General features: G+C 42.9%; 1 protein-coding gene across 2 annotated transcripts; it reads left to right on the top strand.

The window, feature by feature from the left end:
* The first annotated feature begins 7,979 nt into the window (after positions 1–7,979).
* LOC145349421 (transmembrane protein 272-like) lies at positions 7,980–17,729 on the top strand. Of its 2 annotated transcripts, XM_080197952.1 has the most exons (4): positions 7,980–8,037; positions 11,849–11,908; positions 16,014–16,096; positions 17,367–17,729. In XM_080197952.1, exons 1-4 carry the CDS (start codon positions 7,980–7,982, stop codon positions 17,727–17,729), a joined length of 564 nt encoding a protein of 187 aa, XP_080054078.1. The 2 variants fall into 2 exon arrangements, with proteins under 2 accessions (XP_080054078.1, XP_080054079.1); XM_080197953.1 differs by lacking the exon at positions 11,849–11,908.
* Positions 17,730–20,454: the final 2,725 nt, after the last annotated feature.

Here is a 20,454-nt window from a genome sequence, read left to right on the forward strand (position 1 = left end):
AAAGGCAGCAGTAATTAAACTTCATGCCCTGACCTAGACTGATACAAATGTTGTGAGGATGCTGTGAACATTTTTGTTTTAAATAGCTTGAGTTGATGAGCCAAACTACATTCAAAGGAATATCCACTCAATGACTTATACATTAATGTACATGTCAGCCAATTATTATGAATCAAGTTGTCATCCTGTAGTACGGAACATGAGTATTGCTGGAAAAAAGAGACATTCTGTTAAAACATTTTGTCTTACACTCATCTAGACAGATGCAAGAATACCAAATGTCAAAGGGAGCAACAATTTATTTTGCATGAGAAAAGGGTGCTGATTGGTTGGTAAATTGACTCTGATTGGTCAAGATGTTGCCATGGAGAATACACCAAGAGCAATTGTCTCCCATGCTTTCGTTTTGCTGTAGGTAAAATAATATCTCTGAGACCAGTTCTGAGTCAAAGTATAGCAGGTTTATTCAAAAGCTTTTGGGAGACACACCTGGTTCCTGACAGCAGTTCCCCAGACTTCTCTCTGAACACAAATTAAGAGCATATATTTATACCCCCCCAAGCATGTACACATTTTCCCATGCTCAGCAGGTTCTCAGGCTGTGGCTTGTCCTTCATCGTTGAACATGGCTGCCTTGGTGGTTTCTTCATGGTTATCTCAAGGCCGCAATTGTCCCACATCTCAACACCTGTGGTACGATTGGCTATTAGCTAACATACAGGCCAGCACAAACAAGTTAACTGCATACAAGATAACAGGGCCGGTATAACAATTTTATGTTCATAGGTACCTGTATAGTACATAATATATCAGTACATAATACACAAACAGTACGTAACAAATATGTATGAAGGTATGCATGTAAGCTCCACTAGGTTAGACAGAAGTCCATAATATTAAAGACACAAAAATAGATACTAGCCACATTCCTGAACACAATTAGCTGGGAAAATCATGAAGTTGTGTACAACAGCAGGGACAGCTGGTTTCTTATCTGTCTGGGATACACAAAAACAGGTCTTACAGTACTTTTTTACAAATCTCTAAGTATTATAAAGTTCATTAACCCATTCCCTACTTCAGTTTAATTCAAGAAAGGCACAGTGCTTGACATGTTCCCATTGCCAGCAAAGGGTAGTTCCCAGTGTATGAGTGTATATATATATATAGCTTCTAGCAAGCTTATGAGAGCTACATTGAGTCACTAACTGATAATCATAAATTGGTTATTAAGTGTTTTAACTTAGTCAGGACTGTTCAGCAAGTGCTGCCCAATCGCCAAATCATATCTAATGTTAGACATCACAGTCTGAATTTTGTAAGCATGGGCTGGTTAAATACAGGTAGTACTCTCTCTATTCTCAACACCTAAAGGGATGTGCTGATTGATTCAATCTGCCAGTCATTGGGATGTACAGCTGATGTAGCTGGCATCACACTGGCACTGAAATTGCTCCTTGTGCAAGTCTCCCTCCGCCTTCCCTCCCACCCATTGCAGAGTTCCTCCCCTGCCTATCCTGCCACCTTCCTCACGTCTCATCCCCCCCCCCCCCGGTCAGGTCCCACCCCCTGGACGATAGCATCTGGGACTCACTAATGATGCTTAAATGATGTTATTAATATTGAAATCAATGTGTACGAGGCTAATTTTGCTGACAAAACAGTGCCAGTACCATCGGGAAAGGTGACAAATTGGGCGCGAACCTGAGTTTTTTGCCTCTCGCCCTATCCTACCGGCTCACCAAGCCACTCGATCCGTGTGGTGAGCTGGTAAGATCACGCCTCAAGTTTCTGGAATACTAATCACATTGCTTCTCTCATTAAGTTTCTTTTTGACAAAATAAGGTCCACTTAATCCAGCCTTTGGTAGTTCACCCTGCTTAGGGAACAGAGCACATTACCTTATACCCAAGGTTGTAAATGCATTCTTCAGCTGTCTTATTTTTTCATTATCTGTTGGGAAAGCTCAAGGTTTCTCTAGCAGGAGCACAGGCTTTTGACAGTCTGCCTGAAAACATGGACACAAACAGCTGGATTTTCATGCTCCGGGGCTGGAGTCTGGAATTTCTCTGGTTCAGTAAATCCGCCTTGGGAAGAAAGTGCCGGCAAAGACAGGATTTTCTTTCAGAGGATGTAGGTGCTAACTGGAGTCAGGCCCACTCAGAGGCAGTCACAGTGGCTGCTAGATAGTGAGTTGCAAGGTCCACATCAGTACTGTAGCATTTCATCTAAGTTGTAATAATGACAACAAAATGAAGAACAATCCTCTATCCTTCACCCCGCAAAGCCCTTCACGTCCCCCCACTCTCCCCACAACACTTCCATGCCCAAGCCAGGTTAACTCATGCCACTTCATGCCCCTCGCCCACCCCTAATGGGCCTTCAGGCCCAACATGCCAAACACTAGCACATTACCCACCCCATGGCACCTCAGACCTTTCCATGCCAGGCTATGTCCCTCTACTCACCCACATGGTCCTTCCTATGTTGCACCGAAGGTATGGCATTCCCATGCCCATTCATCCACTATACACCGTATAGGACCAATAAAACCGGAACTACGTCTTGTTAGAAGAATATTGGTAAGCGCCACTAACAGACTAAGCCAAGGAAATTGCTGCCTTTGTTAGCCCAGAGTGCCTACATCAATGTGAGGTGATGCCATTCAGAATGAGGAATGCACCAGTTACTTTACAAAGGTGAACAAGTCAAGTTATTAATGGAATTATATTGACAATTTATTGGTATTTCATGAAAATGCCTTGAAAATGAAACAAATCGAAAGATGCCTGTTATGGATGGATGGTGGGAGGTGAAATTAGTGCTATTTAAATTAACTGCCCCCCTTCTGTCCATGATACTTCACCTGAAGAAGAGGGAAACCTCGAAAGCTAGTGAGTTTACTATCAAATAAATCGGTTGGACTTAAACCTGGTGTTGTGAGACTTTTTACTGTGTTTACCCCAGTCCAACGCCGGCATACCCACATCATGATACTTATGACATTTTATTCCAAACCTCGTCCCTCCCACTCCATTAACACTTCCCTCATCAATTCACCAAACAATCACAGAAAGATGATAATGATAATACCTATTGTGGCATCTGATTATAAATATTGTCCATATATATGCAGCATGGGCCATTACTATTAAGAGCAGCATTGATATAATGCAGTGTTAATTTGTGAGTACCACATAGGTGATCCCACCACATCCATTAAACAAACCAAGGAATACAAATTTGACTTTAACTGCATCATAAAATATTGTTAATTTGACTGGAAAATATCCCCTTAGTTAATTACAACTCTGTGCAGATGATATCATTGATTTTGATTACTTCCTTAACCCTCACTAAAATGTTCTGCAGATTGCAGTATTTGTTGTATTTAATTCTGTGGCACTAAACCTTAAAAATGATCACCTCTCACGCCCACCTCCTTACCCCTCACTTCGCACCCCCCCCCCACCGGCTCCCCCACTCCTCCACACTCACACACACACACACACACACATTGCCCCACACACACACACACACATCTCCACGCACCTCCACCCCCTCATTCCAACCTCTTGTGGAAGTTAAAAAATTCAGATTGAAGTTTCATAGTTTGCAAGTTAAATTGTGCGGAAGTTAAAGCGTTCAAATTAAAAAATGCTTTCTCTGTACTGTAGTGGAAAATGTTTACCAGCTTACTGACCTTCAAAAGGAGTCAGTCAGTGATATTTCTTCACATGCCCCCATAATATCTTCCTTTTTCGGCCTCCACCAGGGGGTGAACAAGACCAGATTTTTTCCATAGCAAAAACCAATGGCAACATATGGGGATATGCTGTGCAAATGAAGGATTAGCAGAAGTCAGCTTTTTATTGAATGAGAAAGGCCAAAAGGCCAGGATTTAATTGGCAAATATGTATGTCAATGAAAGATGTGAAAAATCTCTTGTTCCTGATTTGCTGTAATTGACTATAACTGCTGAGCTCTTTCTCCGTGACCTCAGAATTGCTCCCGTCATCCAATTTGGCCATGGAGAGTTCTCCTTGTGCATAAATAATTAAAGGCCTTCCATTGGATGCATGGTGGCCAGTGCTGTTTGTGTAAGGAGTCGACGTTTGCTGTTACTCAAGAGAACTCTAACACACTTATATTAACTCCCGCACCCCTACACACCTTCACCTCACATTTCACTCCCCAACCTCCTCAGACCTCCACCCCCAACTCCCTCACATCCCACCCTCACACTCCTCCACCCCGATCCCCTCACACCTTGCTCCCCACATGCCTTCACCCCTGACCCCCTCACCAACTCCTTCACACCTTACTCCCCCAACTCCCACACACCTCCACCCTCACCTTTCCCCCCATAATTCCCCCACATCTATTTAGCTCTAAAATGACTGAGTGACTTGCCAGCTTTCGAACAGATCTTCAGTCTGGAACACGCATCAGTTATTGCTGTTGAGCTTTGGGCACCTTGTGTTTTTTGGCGGGACTTTTCAAATTCAGATCCGCAAAGCTGCCTGAAGGTCAGAATCAGCAGTGCTGTAACTCAGTAAAACAAATCAGAATGCTCAAACTGATGGCTTTGGTTTTAAACGATGTCTTTCAATTCAGGTTCCTCACTCTGGCTGGCACCACAACACTGAGCCCCTGGGTCCCGGTATTTGGCACCATCTGCAACTCTCTCTCCTGGGCCCCGGTCAAGGCCAGTCCAATCTTCTCACCTCACCTTCAGGATTTTAAACGAGGGGTCGAAAGGGAAAGGGAAACACAGAAAACAGTAAAATATGAAAAGCAAATACTTACCTGAAAGCTCCACTCCCACAGGCATAGACTCCAAAGCAGCAGACAGCACACCGCCAACAACTCATTGAGGGTGACACAGTGAGCACTGCTGCCTCACAGCGCTGGAGATCTGTATTCAATTCTAGCTCCAGGTGGCTGTGTAAAGTTTGCACATTCTCCCCATGTCGGCGCGAGTTTCCTCCAGTTGTCCAGTTTTGTCCCTCACTCCAAAGATGTGAGGGTTAGGTGGATTGGCCATGATAAGTTGCCCCTTAGTGTCAGGGGGATTAGCAGGGTAAATACATGCAGTTACAGGATAGGGCCTGGGTGAGATTGTTGTCTGTGCAGACTCAAAGGGCTGAATGGTCTCCTTCTGCACTTGGGGATTCTATGAGTCAATGACTCTGTTTCGCAGTCCTTTGGTTAAGAACAAGCATCAGATCAAGCCCAAGATGGGGTTCAATGCCTTACCTTGTCAGCTTGGATCTTTTTTTGTCTCCTTGTGGGGACCATAAATTGGATTCAACTCGATTTTGAATTTGGTTTTTCACAGAATTATATAATTCCTACAGTGTAGAAGGAGGCCATTCGGCCCATCGGGTCTGTACCAACCACAATCCCACCTAGGCCCCAAGCTCATAATCCCACACGTTTAATCCCCCTGACACTAGAGTCAATTTAGCATGGCCAATCAACCTATTTTGTGAGGAAACCAGAGCACCCGGAGGAAACCCATGCAGAAACTGGGAGAACATGAAAATTCCATACAGAGCATGGCCCGAGGCCAGAATTGAACCCGGGTCCCTGACGCTGTGAGGTAGCAGTGCTAACCACTGTGCCACCGTGATGCCCTCAAATTTTGGAAAGATTAAGGAATGGATTTGGGTTTGCCCTGTCCATTCTGAGAAAGAAAAAGATTTTGCAGTTCCAATTCCCATCACAAGACACAGTGCTTTCTATTGGGCCAGTGTTTATTGTTGTTCAGAACAACAGAAATAACTGGTCAGGTAATCTGGTTGGTCTGCATACCTGAGTAGCTGCTTTGGACATTGACTATCCTGAGTGACAAGCTATTACTCAAACTGATAGCTGAGATTAATTTTGGCAGGCAGAAAACTTCTGCGGCTGCCATTTTGCGATTTTTTTTCCATGAACCCCCTGCAAAATTTTGCAAGCCTTAGTTTGGGAACCATTGGTCTACAGCGATTCTTAAGAAAATCCACCTAATGAAACACCCCAGTACAATATTTCAGAAATTACAAAAGTTGACTTGGTAATAACTTGTTGACAGTGAATTTGCCAAGGTTAAGATCATTTATTTAGGACAGGTCGTGGGGCAAGGTCAGATGTTGCCCGGAGAAGCTAATATTCAAGTGATTATAATCTCTCCTGCCCTCAAAACCAAATGCATAATATTTCCTCAGAATGTGTGGATTTTACAGGAAGTTTGTCTGGAATTTTGGTAGAGGTGGCATGGTGGCATAGTGGTTAGCACTGCTGCCTCACAACGCCAGAGACCCAGGTTTGACTCCTGGCTTCGGTCACTCTCTGTGTGTTTTTTGCACATTCTCCCCATATCTGTGTGGGTTTCCTCTGGGTGCTCCAGTTTCCTCCCACAGTCCGATGATGTGCAGGATAGGTGGATTGGCCATGCTAAATTGCCCCTTAGTGTCAGGGGGGCTAGCAAGGGTAAATGTATGGGATTATGGGGAGAGGGTCTGTGTGGGATTGTGATCAGTGCAGACTCAATGGGCCAAATGGCCTCCTTCTGCACTGTAGGATTTTATGATCCTATAATTCCAGTAGCTGCTCAGTTAACAAACCTATTGAAGAAGAAAGTCAAATATGACTGGACAGAGTCTTGTCAGACTGGCCTCTACAGATTAAAGGCTGACTTTATAAATGAGCTTGTGTTGATTGCTCCAAATTTCAACAATTCATTCAAGATAGTAACTGACGTCTTTGAATGAAGGCCGAGCTGTGTTGTTACTAGATGATGCCTAAGATAAAGCGTCCGGTCAGCTATTTCTCAAGAAAACATTGCATCCTTTAAAAAGTACCTGGATGAGCACTTGGCACATCATAACATTCAAGATCATGGGCCAAGTATTGGTAAATGGGATTAGATGGCAGGTCAGGTGTTTCTCACATGTGGGTGCAGACTCAATAGGCTGAAGGGCGTCTTCTACACTGTATGATTCTATAACTCTGTGAAAATGTAATCCTTGTCAACAAAAGCACTTCAGTAGATTAAAAGGAATCATTAAGTCTTGTTTTGTTCTTTAAGTATATATTTCTAGACATGCGGGAGAGACTGTAATCAAGAATCATACAATCCCAATTGGAGACAGTTCAGCTCATTGAGCCTGCATCAATTCGCTGACAGAACATCTTTACCCAGGCCCATCCCATGCCCTATCCCTGTAACTCCACATATTTACTTAATTAATGTCCAAACTACACATCTTGGGACACCAGGGGACAATTTAGCATGGCCAATCTGTCTAACCTGCACATCTTTGGACTGTGAGAGGAAACCATAGCACCAAACTGCGTGGAGCTTGCACATTCTTCCCGCCACACAATCACAGGAAGAATGTGTAAACACCATGCAGATAGTGACCTAAGGCTGGAATCGAACCCTGGCCCCTGATGCTGTGAAGCAGCAGTGTGAACCACATGGGCTGTAATCCACCTATGGTTTTGGAGAAATTCTAGACCAAAAATCTCCTCTTATGTTATTGGAGTCTGATGCTGCAACAATTTACTTGAAAAATTGTTCCTGTTGCAGGGAGGGGCAACGCAGTAGTGGATGCTTTATCCAGAGTTTGACTGTTCATTTAAATAACTCATAGCTGCTTATTATTCTGGGTATATAGCAAAGCATAAACTAATGATGTGAAGTTATAGCAACCTCAGGGTCATAGGGTGTTCGGAATTACTGGCTGACGATAACCTAAAATATAGAAGTCATAAGCTCAAGCGTAAGAATGGTCGAAGAGTGCAAAAACATTACAACCAACACCCGCTGATTCAGCCTCATGAGTGTGACCATTTATTAAAACTTCTTCCTCTATGGTTTTAATACATTAATTTGCAAACTGGAAGATTTAAAATACCAGCAATGCTGACAGAAATTCTTCCTCTTGTTTGGTTTTAGAAATATCCTGAACCAGAGAAAGGGCAGGAAAATGTCTGCAGGTGTGGAAAAGGCTTGCCATCGATGTATTTCAAAAATTGCCAGCAATGGTAAGTGTACACTAAATTGTCAGCTTATCTAATTAAAATAGCCTCCTGTTAATAATGTCAGTACTGTACAGGCTGGGATTTTCCAGCCGTGCTTGCCCTAAAACTGGAAAATCCTGCCTGAGGTCAATGAACCTAAAGTAAAAGGAAAGTAAAAATAAAGTAAAATAGTGATGAGTAGGCTTACATTAACACTGTGAAAGTCCCCTAGTCGCCATAATCCAGCACCTGTTCGGGTACACTGAGGGAGAATTTAGCACGTCCAATGCACCTAGCCAGCACATCTTTCAGATTGTGGGAGGAGACCGGACTGTGGGAGGAAACCCATGCAGAAACGGGGAGAATGTGCAGATTCCACACAGACAGTGACCCAAGCTGGGAATCGAGCCTGGGTCCTTGACTTTTGCATGGTCTGCCCCCCCCCACCTCCCCGGTACGATTTCCGTGGTGGGCAGGATGGTAAATTCTCCCCTCTTTTCTTGACATTATTACACCAACAGCCCAACCTGGAACTTAGACAGTCCATTGTTACAGTGTTGTTCAGATTTCCAGAACAGATTGAAGAATATTGTCATTAAAAGAAGGACAAAGAATAAATTACGTTGTTACGTGACCTATCAGGATGCTTAATAACTACTTATGGATTTGGATGCAGAAAATCAAACATATTAGATCACCTAGATTCAACTATGATTGGCTATGTGAAAAGAAGCATTGATTTCCATCTGTATACATAGGTACTTGGAGTAATTTTGAGTTCAGTACTGACAGTGGTCATGACACTTTACTAACAGCACAGACTTAGATAATGAGTCCTACAGACTCCAAATACCTGACGTCTACACAATGCACAGTCAGTTAACGCAAGGCCATTGAAACGTTATTTATCAGAAGCAAGATCCACACAGCTGTTTGCACTTTTTCTTAAAGGACAGTTGTAACCCTACTCACCTTGGGGAAGCTGAGTGGACAAGTAGTTAAAATTGACCCACCGTCGCCCCATACCAAGTCTGCCATCTTCTATTTTAACCTTGTCTTTTGAGCAGTGGTATGTACACCTGCCTAAAGCTGACATGTTTTTATCTTTGAACATGCAGATCGGGGTCCAGTGAGTTGGAACAATTTGGAATTTATGGAGGATGGGGAATAGGAAATGATTCAGATGAGTCCCGAGTGTTACTGATGAAGGGTCTAAGGCGAGAGTAGAGTTGGAAGTAAGTGATGTTGGTGATAGACAGGCTGTGGATTTTAAAACTCAATTCAGGTTTGAACAGGCAGCCGAGATGATACACTGACTGGGTGGCACAGGGAGAGGCGAAGACATTGACAAAGGAGCAATGGGAGGAGCTGGAGCTAATGGCTCTGGCCTTCCGAATGTTGAGCAAAATGATGTTGCAATCAATCTAGGACTTGATATCTAATAACATGGAGGCAGTCAAATGGTTGTGAGAAAGTATGGTGAGGTAGAACTCAAGATCCTCCAGGTAGAATGAAAACTGACCCTGAAGATTGCTCCCCCACCTGTAGATGATGCTGCTAAGGAGCATCATGTGGACAAGGAAGCGGATGGGTCAGAGGATAAAGCTTTGAGGATGGTGAGGAGAGGGAAGATAAACCATTGCTAGAGGTGCACTGGCTGCATTGAGGCAGGTGGATATAGAACTATACAAGGGCTGCCCATGGATGATGGAGCAGAGCAGAATTGAAGACATGGAAAGGTCAGAAGGTTCTCCAGAAATTGATCTTCTTTCATTTGTTGGAAAACTAGTAAATGCTAGTACAGCAAAACACTGAGATGTGATTATATTAAAAATTCATTCCTACAAATCAGAAACTTTAAATCTGGAAGACTATTCTAGGTCTGGGTATAAGCTTAGAGACAAGTTCACATCCAGACAAATCATGTGGGTGATTTCCTTATCAAATCCCTTCTCTATTGAAACCAGCATCTCTCTGCAAGACCATGCTGTAACATGTAGGTTTGATGGATGTGGGATGAATATTAGAAGTTCAGCACTGTTGTGTTGCAAGTCTTGGTGTGGTGTAAGAATCCTTGGCTTACTGCCTTCTGTATACGAGAGTGTACACAGACACGCAACACCTTTTATAGATGGCAGTATCCTGATGTTTCTTTTTCAGGGATACTCTTTCATTGCTTGGAGCTCTTGGGTTATTGAGTTAATGGCCAATTGGTTGTATTTTACCCCATAAGGTATTCCAGATATTGTGTAGCTCTGTTTTAGTTATTCTGTGGAGGGGCATGTACCATGTGCTCATGGCTTTATCCTGAGATCCCCATTATTTCTGGTATCCTTTCATTATCCCTATGAAAGGAGATGCCCACTACAACTATTACAATGATTGATAATTTGATCCATTTGTATGAATATTTGCTGGTCTTTTCTGTATATATAAGTGAAATAATGATCACTCTGCATTTAGATTTTGGGGACTTGTCACAAATGGAAAATGGAGAATCCTCAATAAATCATTTATTAAAAATGAAGAATATAGAATGGGTGGCTAGGTTAGCACTGCTGTCTCACAGCAGTAGGAACCCAGGTTCAATTCCAGACTTGGGTGACTGCCTGTGTGGCGTCTGCACGTCCTCCCTTGTGTCTGCATGGGTTTCCTCCCACACTCCAAAGATTTGCAGGTTAAGTTGATTAGCCATGTTAAAGTTTATTTTTCAGTGTCACAAATCAGCTTACATTAACACTGCAATGAGGTTACTGTGAAAATCCCCTGGTGGCCACAGTGCGGCACCTGTTCAGGTACACCGAAGGAGAATTTAGCATGGTCAATCCATCTAAACAGCACGTCTTTCAGACTGTGGGAGGAAACTGGAGCACCCGGAGGAAAACCTCACAGACACGGGGAGAACGTGCAGACTGCACAAAGACAATGACTAAGACAGGAATCGAACCCAGGTCCTTGGCCTTGTGAGGCAGCAGTGCTGACCACTGTGCCACCGCCTCTTGCCTCTTAATGTTCCAAGATGTGTAGGTTAGGTGGATTAGCCATGATGAATGTATGGGTTTATGTGAATAGGATGGAGAGGAAGGCCTGGATAAGATACTGGGTAAGAGCTGTCACCTGAGCTGTATGCAATTCTATGTAGGGTAAAGTATCTACTGCCATCTGTATTCACACTGTGAGATGATGATGGATAATAAAATGAGTGGGATCAATTGCAATGAAATGGTGGATCGGAGAAGGAGAAGGGAATGAGAAAGACTGTTTTGTAGCCTGAACTTATGGTTGAAGTATTTGTAACTTTTAATTTCAATAGAATAGAATCATAGAAACCGTACAGTACAGAAAGAGGCCATTTGGCCCATCGAGTCTGCACCAACAACAATCCCACCAAAGCCCTATCCCCGTAACCCCATGTATTTACCTTTTCTGATTGAAACATGTTCAAGTGACCTAAAAGGCAGTGGTTCAAATATGAAATTCAAAATTTTCCAGTCTTCTTAGAATTCAGGATGAGATGGCATGATTTGGGAATATTGTGGATGTGTTCAAATTTGCTGCCTGCGTATTTCCAATCAGGGACCACTGCTTCCTCTGTTCTGCTGAATAAAGCACTTCAGACTCACAACCTGTGGGCAGGATCTGCCCACATTTCATGTTATAATTTTCAATCAATGTTAAGTAGAATCACAAGTAATGCCAAGCTGCTCATTACCTTAGTGAGCCTGTTTATTTATAGGAAATGATGCCGAGTTTACAGCTCTTCACATTCTGCTAATTGTATTTCCAGTATGGTGAAAACAAAGAGTGTGACATCTTTATCTACTTATTTGCACAGCTTGCTTAATCTTCGGACTGCTTGCCTTCCTTGCATTGCCACTGTCAATGGCCTTTGTGGGTGAGGAAACTTTATTTTCATTAAATATTGTACTAGAATGAATAACTGTTTTAACAATGCTAACAGTTGTAAAAAAGCAGTATACTTCATTTAAATTAATTAATTTCTCAGCATATTCTCTCAAAACTGCTGTTATTTCATCTCAGTTTATCTCCTTAGTTCACAAGTTTGTCAGGGTTGCTATTTCTTGGGGGTATTTTGAGTAAAGATAAGAAGATGTGCACTGACCTCAGTTACATGACTAGCCTATCTCGAGATGCATATTTTTTGCTGCAGAACTGTCTTACACAGTCTGAGGCAAACAGCTCGCCAGGGACATGACAAAATATATTACACCTGCCTGCAGGGCAATATTTCTATCGGTGCTTTGAGAGTTACTGCGGTCATCTGAGGTGTCAGTAGTAAGCACTTCTTTTGAAACATCTTTGGCTTTTGGAAGCAGCAGCACTACCTCATTTAAGTCTATAGTCTGTTGCTAAAGTCATGCTTACTGCTGATGTCAGTGATTTGACTCTATAATACCTCAAGCTTTGGGGCATGATTTTCCCAGCCCTTTGCGCTGCTCGAGTAGTGCAGTGGGCCAGGATATGTCAGTGCTTTTTAAAGGGTGCCCTGATCTCTGTGTACAAAGAGAGACCCACCCCGACTCCCCACAGTGGAATTCATGACCCCCCTGCTGACCAGGTGAGCACCCCAACCCCTCAGCAAAGAGGGGCATCCTTCCCACCACCCCCCTCCCCCCCCACCACTAAAATAATGGGCATCCCCTTCTGCACACCACACATCTGGGCTGGCAGGGATGTTCCCACTCTCTGCATAAATTTAAATGATTAGAACATAGAACATTACAGCGCAGAACAGGCCCTTCGGCCCACGATGTTGCGCCGACCAGTTACAAAACAATGACCCTCTAACCTAAACCAATCCCTTTTCGTCCATAAACCTATCCACGGATCTCTTAAACGCCTCCAAACTAGGCGCATTTACAACTGCAGCAGGCAGGGCATTCCAATCCCTCACCACCCTCTGGGTAAAGAACCTACCCCTGACATCCGTCCTATAACTACCCCCCCTTAGTTTAAAGCCACGCCCCCTCGTGCTAGATTTCTCCATCAGAGGAAAAAGGCTATCACTATCCACCCTATCTAAACCTCTAATCATCTTATATGTTTCAATAAGATCCCCTCTTAGCCGCCTTCTTTCCAGCGAAAACAACCCCAAATCCCTCAGCCTCTCCTCATAGGACCTCCCCTCCATACCAGGCAACATCCTGGTAAACCTCCTCTGCACCCTCTCCAAAGCCTCCACATCCTTCCTGTAATGTGGGGACCAGAACTGCACACAGTACTCCAAGTGCGGCCGCACCAGAGTTGTGTACAGTTGCAACATAACGCTGCGACTCCTAAATTCAGTCCCCCTACCAATAAACACCAAGACACCGTATGCCTTCTTAACAACCTTATCTACTTGATTCCCAACTTTCAGGGATCTATGTACACATACACCTAGATCCCTCTGCTCATCCACACTATTCAAAGTCCTCCCGTTAGCCCTATACTCGACACATCTGTTATTCCTACCAAAGTGAATTACCTCACACTTCTCCGTATTAAACTCCATCCACCACCTCTCGGCCCAGCTCTGCAACCTGTCTAAGTCTTCCTGCAAACTATGACACCCTTCCTCACTATCTACCACACCTCCGACTTTGGTGTCATCAGAAAATTTACTAATCCACCCAACTATACCCTCATCCAGATCATTAATAAAAATTACAAACAGCAGTGGCCCCAAAACAGATCCCTGAGGCACACCACTCGTAACCGAACTCCATGATGAATATTTACCATCAACCACCACCCTCTGTCTCCTATCCGCTAGCCAATTCCTGATCCAATTCCCTAGATCACCCCCAATCCCATACATCTGCATTTTCTGCAGAAGCCTACCATGGTGAACCTTATCAAACGCCTTACTAAAATCCATATACACCACGTCCACTGCCTTACCCCCATCCACCTCTTTGGTCACTTTCTCAAAAAACTCAATAAGGTTAGTAAGGCACGACCTACCCGCTACAAAACCATGCTGACTATCTCCAATCAATTCATTACTCTCCAAATAACTATAAATCCTATCCCTAATAATTTTTTCTAAAACCTTGCCCACAACAGAAGTGAGACTCACCGGTCTATAATTCCCGGGGAAGTCTCTGTTCCCCTTCTTAAACAATGGGACAACATTCGCTCACCTCCAATCTTCCGGTACTATACCAGAGGCCAACAATGACCTGAAGATCAGAGCCAGAGGCTCTGCAATCACTTCTCTTGCCTCCCAGAGAATCCTGGGGTAAATCCCATCTGGACCAGGGGACTTATCTATTTTCAGACCCTCCAGAATATCCAGCACATCCTCCTTATCAACTGTAACACTGTCAATTCTACTCCCCTGCAACCCAGTGTCCTCCTCAGCTATATCCATGTCCCCCTGCGTGAACACCGAAGAGAAATATTGGTTCAGTGCCTCTCCAATCTCCTCCGGTTCCACACATAACTTCCCTCTGCTGTCTATAACTGGCCCTAATCTTGCCCTAACCAACCTTCTGTTCTTGACATACCTATAGAACGCCTTAGGATTCTCCTTAACCCTATCAGCCAAAGTCTTCTCATGTCCTCTTTTAGCCCTTCTTAGCTCACTCTTCAACTCCCTCACAGCCAATCTAAAGTTTTCTAGTGCACTACCCGAGCCCTCACGTGTCATCCAAGGTGGGTAAATCTCACCTCACAGCCATTGCTGATGCCAATGGGAAACACTCCGGTTTTCCTGCTGTTGTGCACATTTGGAGCTGATTCAGGTGAATCATGCCCTAGTTTTACCTTATTTTTGAGTTTTAAACATTTGGACAGGGCTAAGGAATGAATAGGCCTTTCCTGATGGTCTCTATTTCTCTTCCTTGAAGAGATGGAAAGGAGGATAAGAAGGCCCATAGAAGGGATATAAAGTTGAACTATATAAAATTACATAGACTCTCCAACACAAAAACAGGCCATTCATTATTGTTGCTGTAGGCTGAAGTTTATACACAACTCTGATTGTGTCCTGCACCCTAATAGCCTCCTCTCATCCTACCCTATTTAGCACTGTACCCTTTTCTCTCATGTACATATCAAGCCTCCCCTTAAATGTCTTAATGTTACCTGCTTCAACCAACCAGAGTCCAATTGCCAAACAATCAGCATCTTCTCAAGAAGTATAAATTGTGGTTAATTTTAAATTTGGTATTCTTGAGAATTGAAAGCAGGTTTTTAAAAAAAAATCTCATTCATAACTTTCTCACAAAACATCCTTTTGCTGTAACCCTATAAGAGTGTCAATCAAGCTGCACATTAAAGTATCAGTTGCAAAAATGGCAAGAACTTGCAACCTCTTCATCTTATGTAAATAAACATTGAGCAATTCCGAAATAGATCTGAGAGAGCAAGCTGTCATGCAAACATTATTTTCCTTTGGGCACAGCTGTTTCAACAGTCTAATGGATGTCAGTGATGTAGGTAAGTCCGGGAGACATTTTCTTTTCTTCCGCTGAACTGCCTGTTGCCCCAGCCATTGGCTTTGTTTGAGCCATAGCTATTGGAAATACATAACTGCTGGCCAATCAGTCTACCCAGCAGCATCCTGGGGTGGAACTTCCTCTCTGATAGTGGAGGTCCCACTCTGATCCAATTAAATCCGTCCCCAGGGTAATGTCATTTGAGGGCAGCCAGATTTCTGATCTGCGAGATGCTGACTGATTTTCAGGTTGAGGGGTTGGGTAATCCATTTACCCACCCACCATTTCATGGTTTAGAAACTCAGCGCTTTGCAAATGCAGAGTAAAAATCTAAATGATCGCTGTGTGTTGTGATGGTATAAGTGCTGTTGTGGAAGATTTCTAGCAACTTGATTCAGGCTAATTTCAGGATTTTTCAAAAATCAATGAAATCTCACAGTTTTCTATGCAATTTTCTAATGTTACCACATTTAGCAACTAGCAAAATTCTCACTTTGTGTATTGCACCTGTTCATGTTCATGTTCATATAGTCTTATCCCAATTGCATATTTCAGGAATGAAGTTCCTAGATAGTTGTCCAATTCAGCCATTGATTCCATTGTATTTGCTGGTTGGAGGAATAATCGGCAGTTTAAAGGTAGGTTATCACTATAAAATAAAGTGCATGTCAACATTTATCGACACCTTTGTAAAAAACTTGCTACTGTGGCTGGTCTGCAATTCTTGAAGGGAAATACAGCTTAGCATAGTTTGGGTTGGAGTAACATTTTGCTCCATTTGTGCATTGTTTCTCTATATTCAAATGGAAGTAGACTCAAAAAACTGAGGTTTGGGTGTTGACAAAAAGCCGGCACCAAGTGGGGAAGCACACTGGCACAGTGGTTAGCACTGCAGCCTCACAGTGCCAGAGACCTGGGTTCAATATCAGCCTTGGGTGACTGTGTTAAGTTTATATATGCTCCCTGCATCTGTGTGGGTTTCCTCCAGGTGTTCCAGTTTCCTCCCACAGTCCAAAAATGCAGGTTAGGTTGATTGGCCCTACTAATTTGCCCCTGAGTATCAGGGGAACTAGCAAGGTAAATACATGGAGTTATAGGGATAGGGCCTGATTGGGATTGTTGTCAGTACAGGCTCGATAGACCGAATGGCCTTCTTCTGCACTATGGGATTCTATTTTATTCTATTCTAGGTGCCCAATACAAATATTTATTTACTTGACCCTAAAGGGGTTTAACAGGGTAAACAATGATTGGGTGTTACCCTTGACTGGAAAGTCTAGAACTTGGCTTCTCAGTATAAGAATAAAGGATTAGTCATGTGGGAGATGTGGAGAATTTTCTTCATTCAAAAACTTGGAATTTTGAAATCCTCCACCCCAGAGAACATGCAGATCCCAAACATTGAACAGATTGACAACAGAAATTGATAGATTTGTGGATACTAAATAAATCAATGGATAAAGCTTAAAGTTTACTTATTAGTGTCACAAGTAGGCTTACATTAACAATACAATGAAGTTACTGTGAAAATCCCCTAGTCATCATACTCTGGCACCTGTTTGGGTACACTGAGGAAGAATTTAGCATGGCCAATCCACCTGCCCAGCATGTCTTCGGACTATGGGAGGAAACTGGAGCACCTGGAGGAAACCCATGCAGACACAGGGAGAATGTGCAGGCTCCACACAGACACGTGACCCAAGCCATGAATCGAACCCAGGTCCCTGGTGCTGGGAGGCAGCAGTGCTAACCACTGAGCCATCGTGCTGCCCAATACGGAGTTAAGATTGAAATTCAGCCGTGCTCTTAATGAATCATGGAGCAGGCTTGAAGGGCCAAATGGCCTACTCCTGCTCCCTTTTTTTAACGTTCTTAATGAATGCTGTTTTTGTTATCCTAATTACCCAGGTCACCTTCCTACTCTACGATTCTGCGAAAATGAGACAACTTCTTTCCAAGTCCGTCATGATTGGCGACGATGATGATGATGAGTATCCCTGGCGACAAAACCTGCACCGATATTACATCCATGTCACACTCAGTCTGTTCCTCTTTGTGTGGTTTATATTGGGAAACTACTGGGTATTCTCTGCGTACCTGCCCAATTTCATCCCCCCTTTCCACCAGCCTCAGGATTACTGCGATAAAACGGTGTACATATTCTCGGTTGTTGTCCTTGCCATAAGCCACTCAGTTTTGGGCCTTTTGGTACTGTGCAGTTGCTGCTTATTCTCCTTCTCAAAGCAAAGCGATGATTCAGAAGAAGAATGAAAAATCTGGCTGAAAATTGAGACAGGCGAAAATATGATTAAAACGGAAATTCCGGATTAAACCGCACAGTTTCAAGAAGTCAGAACTGCTTCAACTGTGCCTGTTATCTTCAGGCCTGGTTATGTGTAACTGTCTTCTCTGCTGTGTCCTATTGCACAGATTCTACGTGTACATCTAAATGGGAATATCAAGCTAAATTTTAGGCATGTGCAGCCCTGCAAACAAGCATCTTTGTGCATTTTTTTTTACATCCATTTGAAGTTTCTCAGTGTTTGCACTTGCATGCTATTTCAATTTCTGCAGTGAGAGTTTCAACAATGTGGCTCAAACTGAGTCAAGGTGCATGGGCAATCTGACACATCCATTTTTTTGAAAAATATGCGAACACAGGTTCTGATTTATACCGTCCCACTCCCAGCAAGAGAAACGTACATTGGACTCAGAAGTTACGAAATCAGTTAATATTCTAGTGCATCCCAAAAGCCTTCACTTCAATGATGGAGTTTTGACTTCAACTGGTTAGGCCCCAAACTCTGAAATCCCTCTCTAAACCTTCCTATCTTGGTATTTCCTCCTCTCTTTAAATCCAAACTTGCCGTCACTCTGTGAATATCTCATCCTTGGGCTTAATGTTTTTCTGAAATGTCTTGGCACAATTCTTTGTAAAAGTTGGTAACAAAATGCAAGTTGTTACTGTTAGGACTTCTCTACAAGTCGCTGGACTAGATCACCAGGTCACGTCACACATGAGAATTTATTAGAGAGTAATCATTTCAATTGAGAGAAAATGGGTTTAATGTCACATGCTCTTTCATGGGACATAGGATATCACCACCACGCCAGTATCTGTCGCCCATCCATAATTGCCCTTGACAGGGTGGCTAAGAGTCAACCACATTTGGAGTCACGTGTAGGCCAGACCGGGTAAGGATGACAGATTTCCTTCCCTAAAGGGCATTAGCAAATCAACAGTGTTTCAAGTCATCAAATTCCCGATTTTTATTGAATTTAAAATTCACCTTCTGTCACTGTGGGAACAGAAAACAGAGAAGAAGGTAAACAATTGTTTTCACCTCAGAACGAAGGGGGCAGGGGGATTCCCTAGAGTTCATTATTGGGACCCTTGCTCTTTTTGATATATTGTGTATATTAACATTATTAATTATTATTAATATTACTTATGTATATTAATGAGCTGGACTGGGGTACACTAGGCCTAAATTCAACATTTGCAAGTGACACTAAGCTCAAAAAAGTAGGAAGCAATGGAAACAGAGTTAAGAGGACAAAGACAGAGTGATAAATGAGCAGCCATTTGACAAATGAAATTTAATGTAGAGAAGTGTGAAGTGATTAATTTTGATGGTAAGAATAAGATATGGCAATATAAATTAAATGTTTTACAGGGGCCATGTCTCATGGGACAGAGTAGGCTTTTCAGGGCTGAGATGAGGAGAAATTCTTTCATTCAGAGGCTGGTGAACCAATGGAATTCTCTACCACATAAAGTGGTGGAGCCCAAATCACTGAATGTATTTAACAAATAAATAGTCAGATTTCCAGACACCAAAAGTGTCAAGGGGTACGGGGAAAGCGCTGGAGTATATCATTAAGGTAGAAGATCAGCCATGATTAAAGTTTATTTATTAGTATCACAAGTAGGCTTATATTAACACTGCGATGAAGTTACTGTGAAAATCCCCCTAGTCGCCACACTATGGCACCTGTTTGGGTACACCAAGTGAGAATTTACCATGGCCAATGCACCCTAACCAGCATGTCTTTCAGACTGTGGGAGGGAACCGGACTGCACTGTTAATGTAAGCCTACTTGTGACAATAATAAATAAACTTTTAAAACCTCTGTCCATTTCTCTCATAATGTGTATATCTTGATCAGGTCACCCCTCAGTCTTTTCTGCTCCAACGAAAACAATCCAAGCCTATCCAACCTCTCTTCATAACTTAAATGTGCCATCCCAGGCAACATCCTGGTGAATCTCCTCTAGATCTCCTCCAGTGTAATCATCCTTCCAATAATGTGGCGACCAGAACTGAACACAGTAATTTAGTTGTGGTCTCACCAAAATTCTATACAATTCCAACATGACTTTGTAATATATGCTTTGACTATTAAAGGCAAGTGTCATATATGCCTTTTTCATCACCCTACTAACAGGCCCTTCCATTTTCATAAATTACTGGACGAACACAACACTAGTACATACCAATAGTAAATTTTGACCTGGATTTATTTTATTGCTTTTTGGGATATGCAAAGTGCCACAGCTATTACCAATCATGGTTGCCCTGAGAAGGTGGGCCACCTCCTTGAACTGCTAAGATCTTTGTCCTTCCAAAATTCTGTTAGGCATTAAATTCCATGACTTTGCCACAATGATGATGACAGCACAATGATATAGACTCAAATTAAGATGATGCATAGCTTGCGAAGAAACTTGGAAATGATGGCGTTCTCACAGGATTGTTGCTACTGTCGTTCTTGTGGATGGATGTCACAGGAGAGGGAGATGCTTTCTGAGTAAGCTTCGTGAGTTACTGCAGTGCCTCATGTAGTCTCATAAAATGACTTCCCATTTACAGCAGGAAACAGGCCATTCAGCCCAGCTAGCCTGTGCTGGTATTTATATTTCACACTCCATTTCTTAACATTCCATTTACCTTCTCTCAGTATCTTTCAGTATGTTGTTCTATTTACTTTTCGC

The sequence above is a fragment of the Carcharhinus amblyrhynchos genome, chromosome 10 (assembly GCF_965287045.1).
Source record: "Carcharhinus amblyrhynchos chromosome 10, sCarAmb.v2.hapA, whole genome shotgun sequence".
NCBI classification, from domain to species: domain Eukaryota; kingdom Metazoa; phylum Chordata; class Chondrichthyes; order Carcharhiniformes; family Carcharhinidae; genus Carcharhinus; species Carcharhinus amblyrhynchos.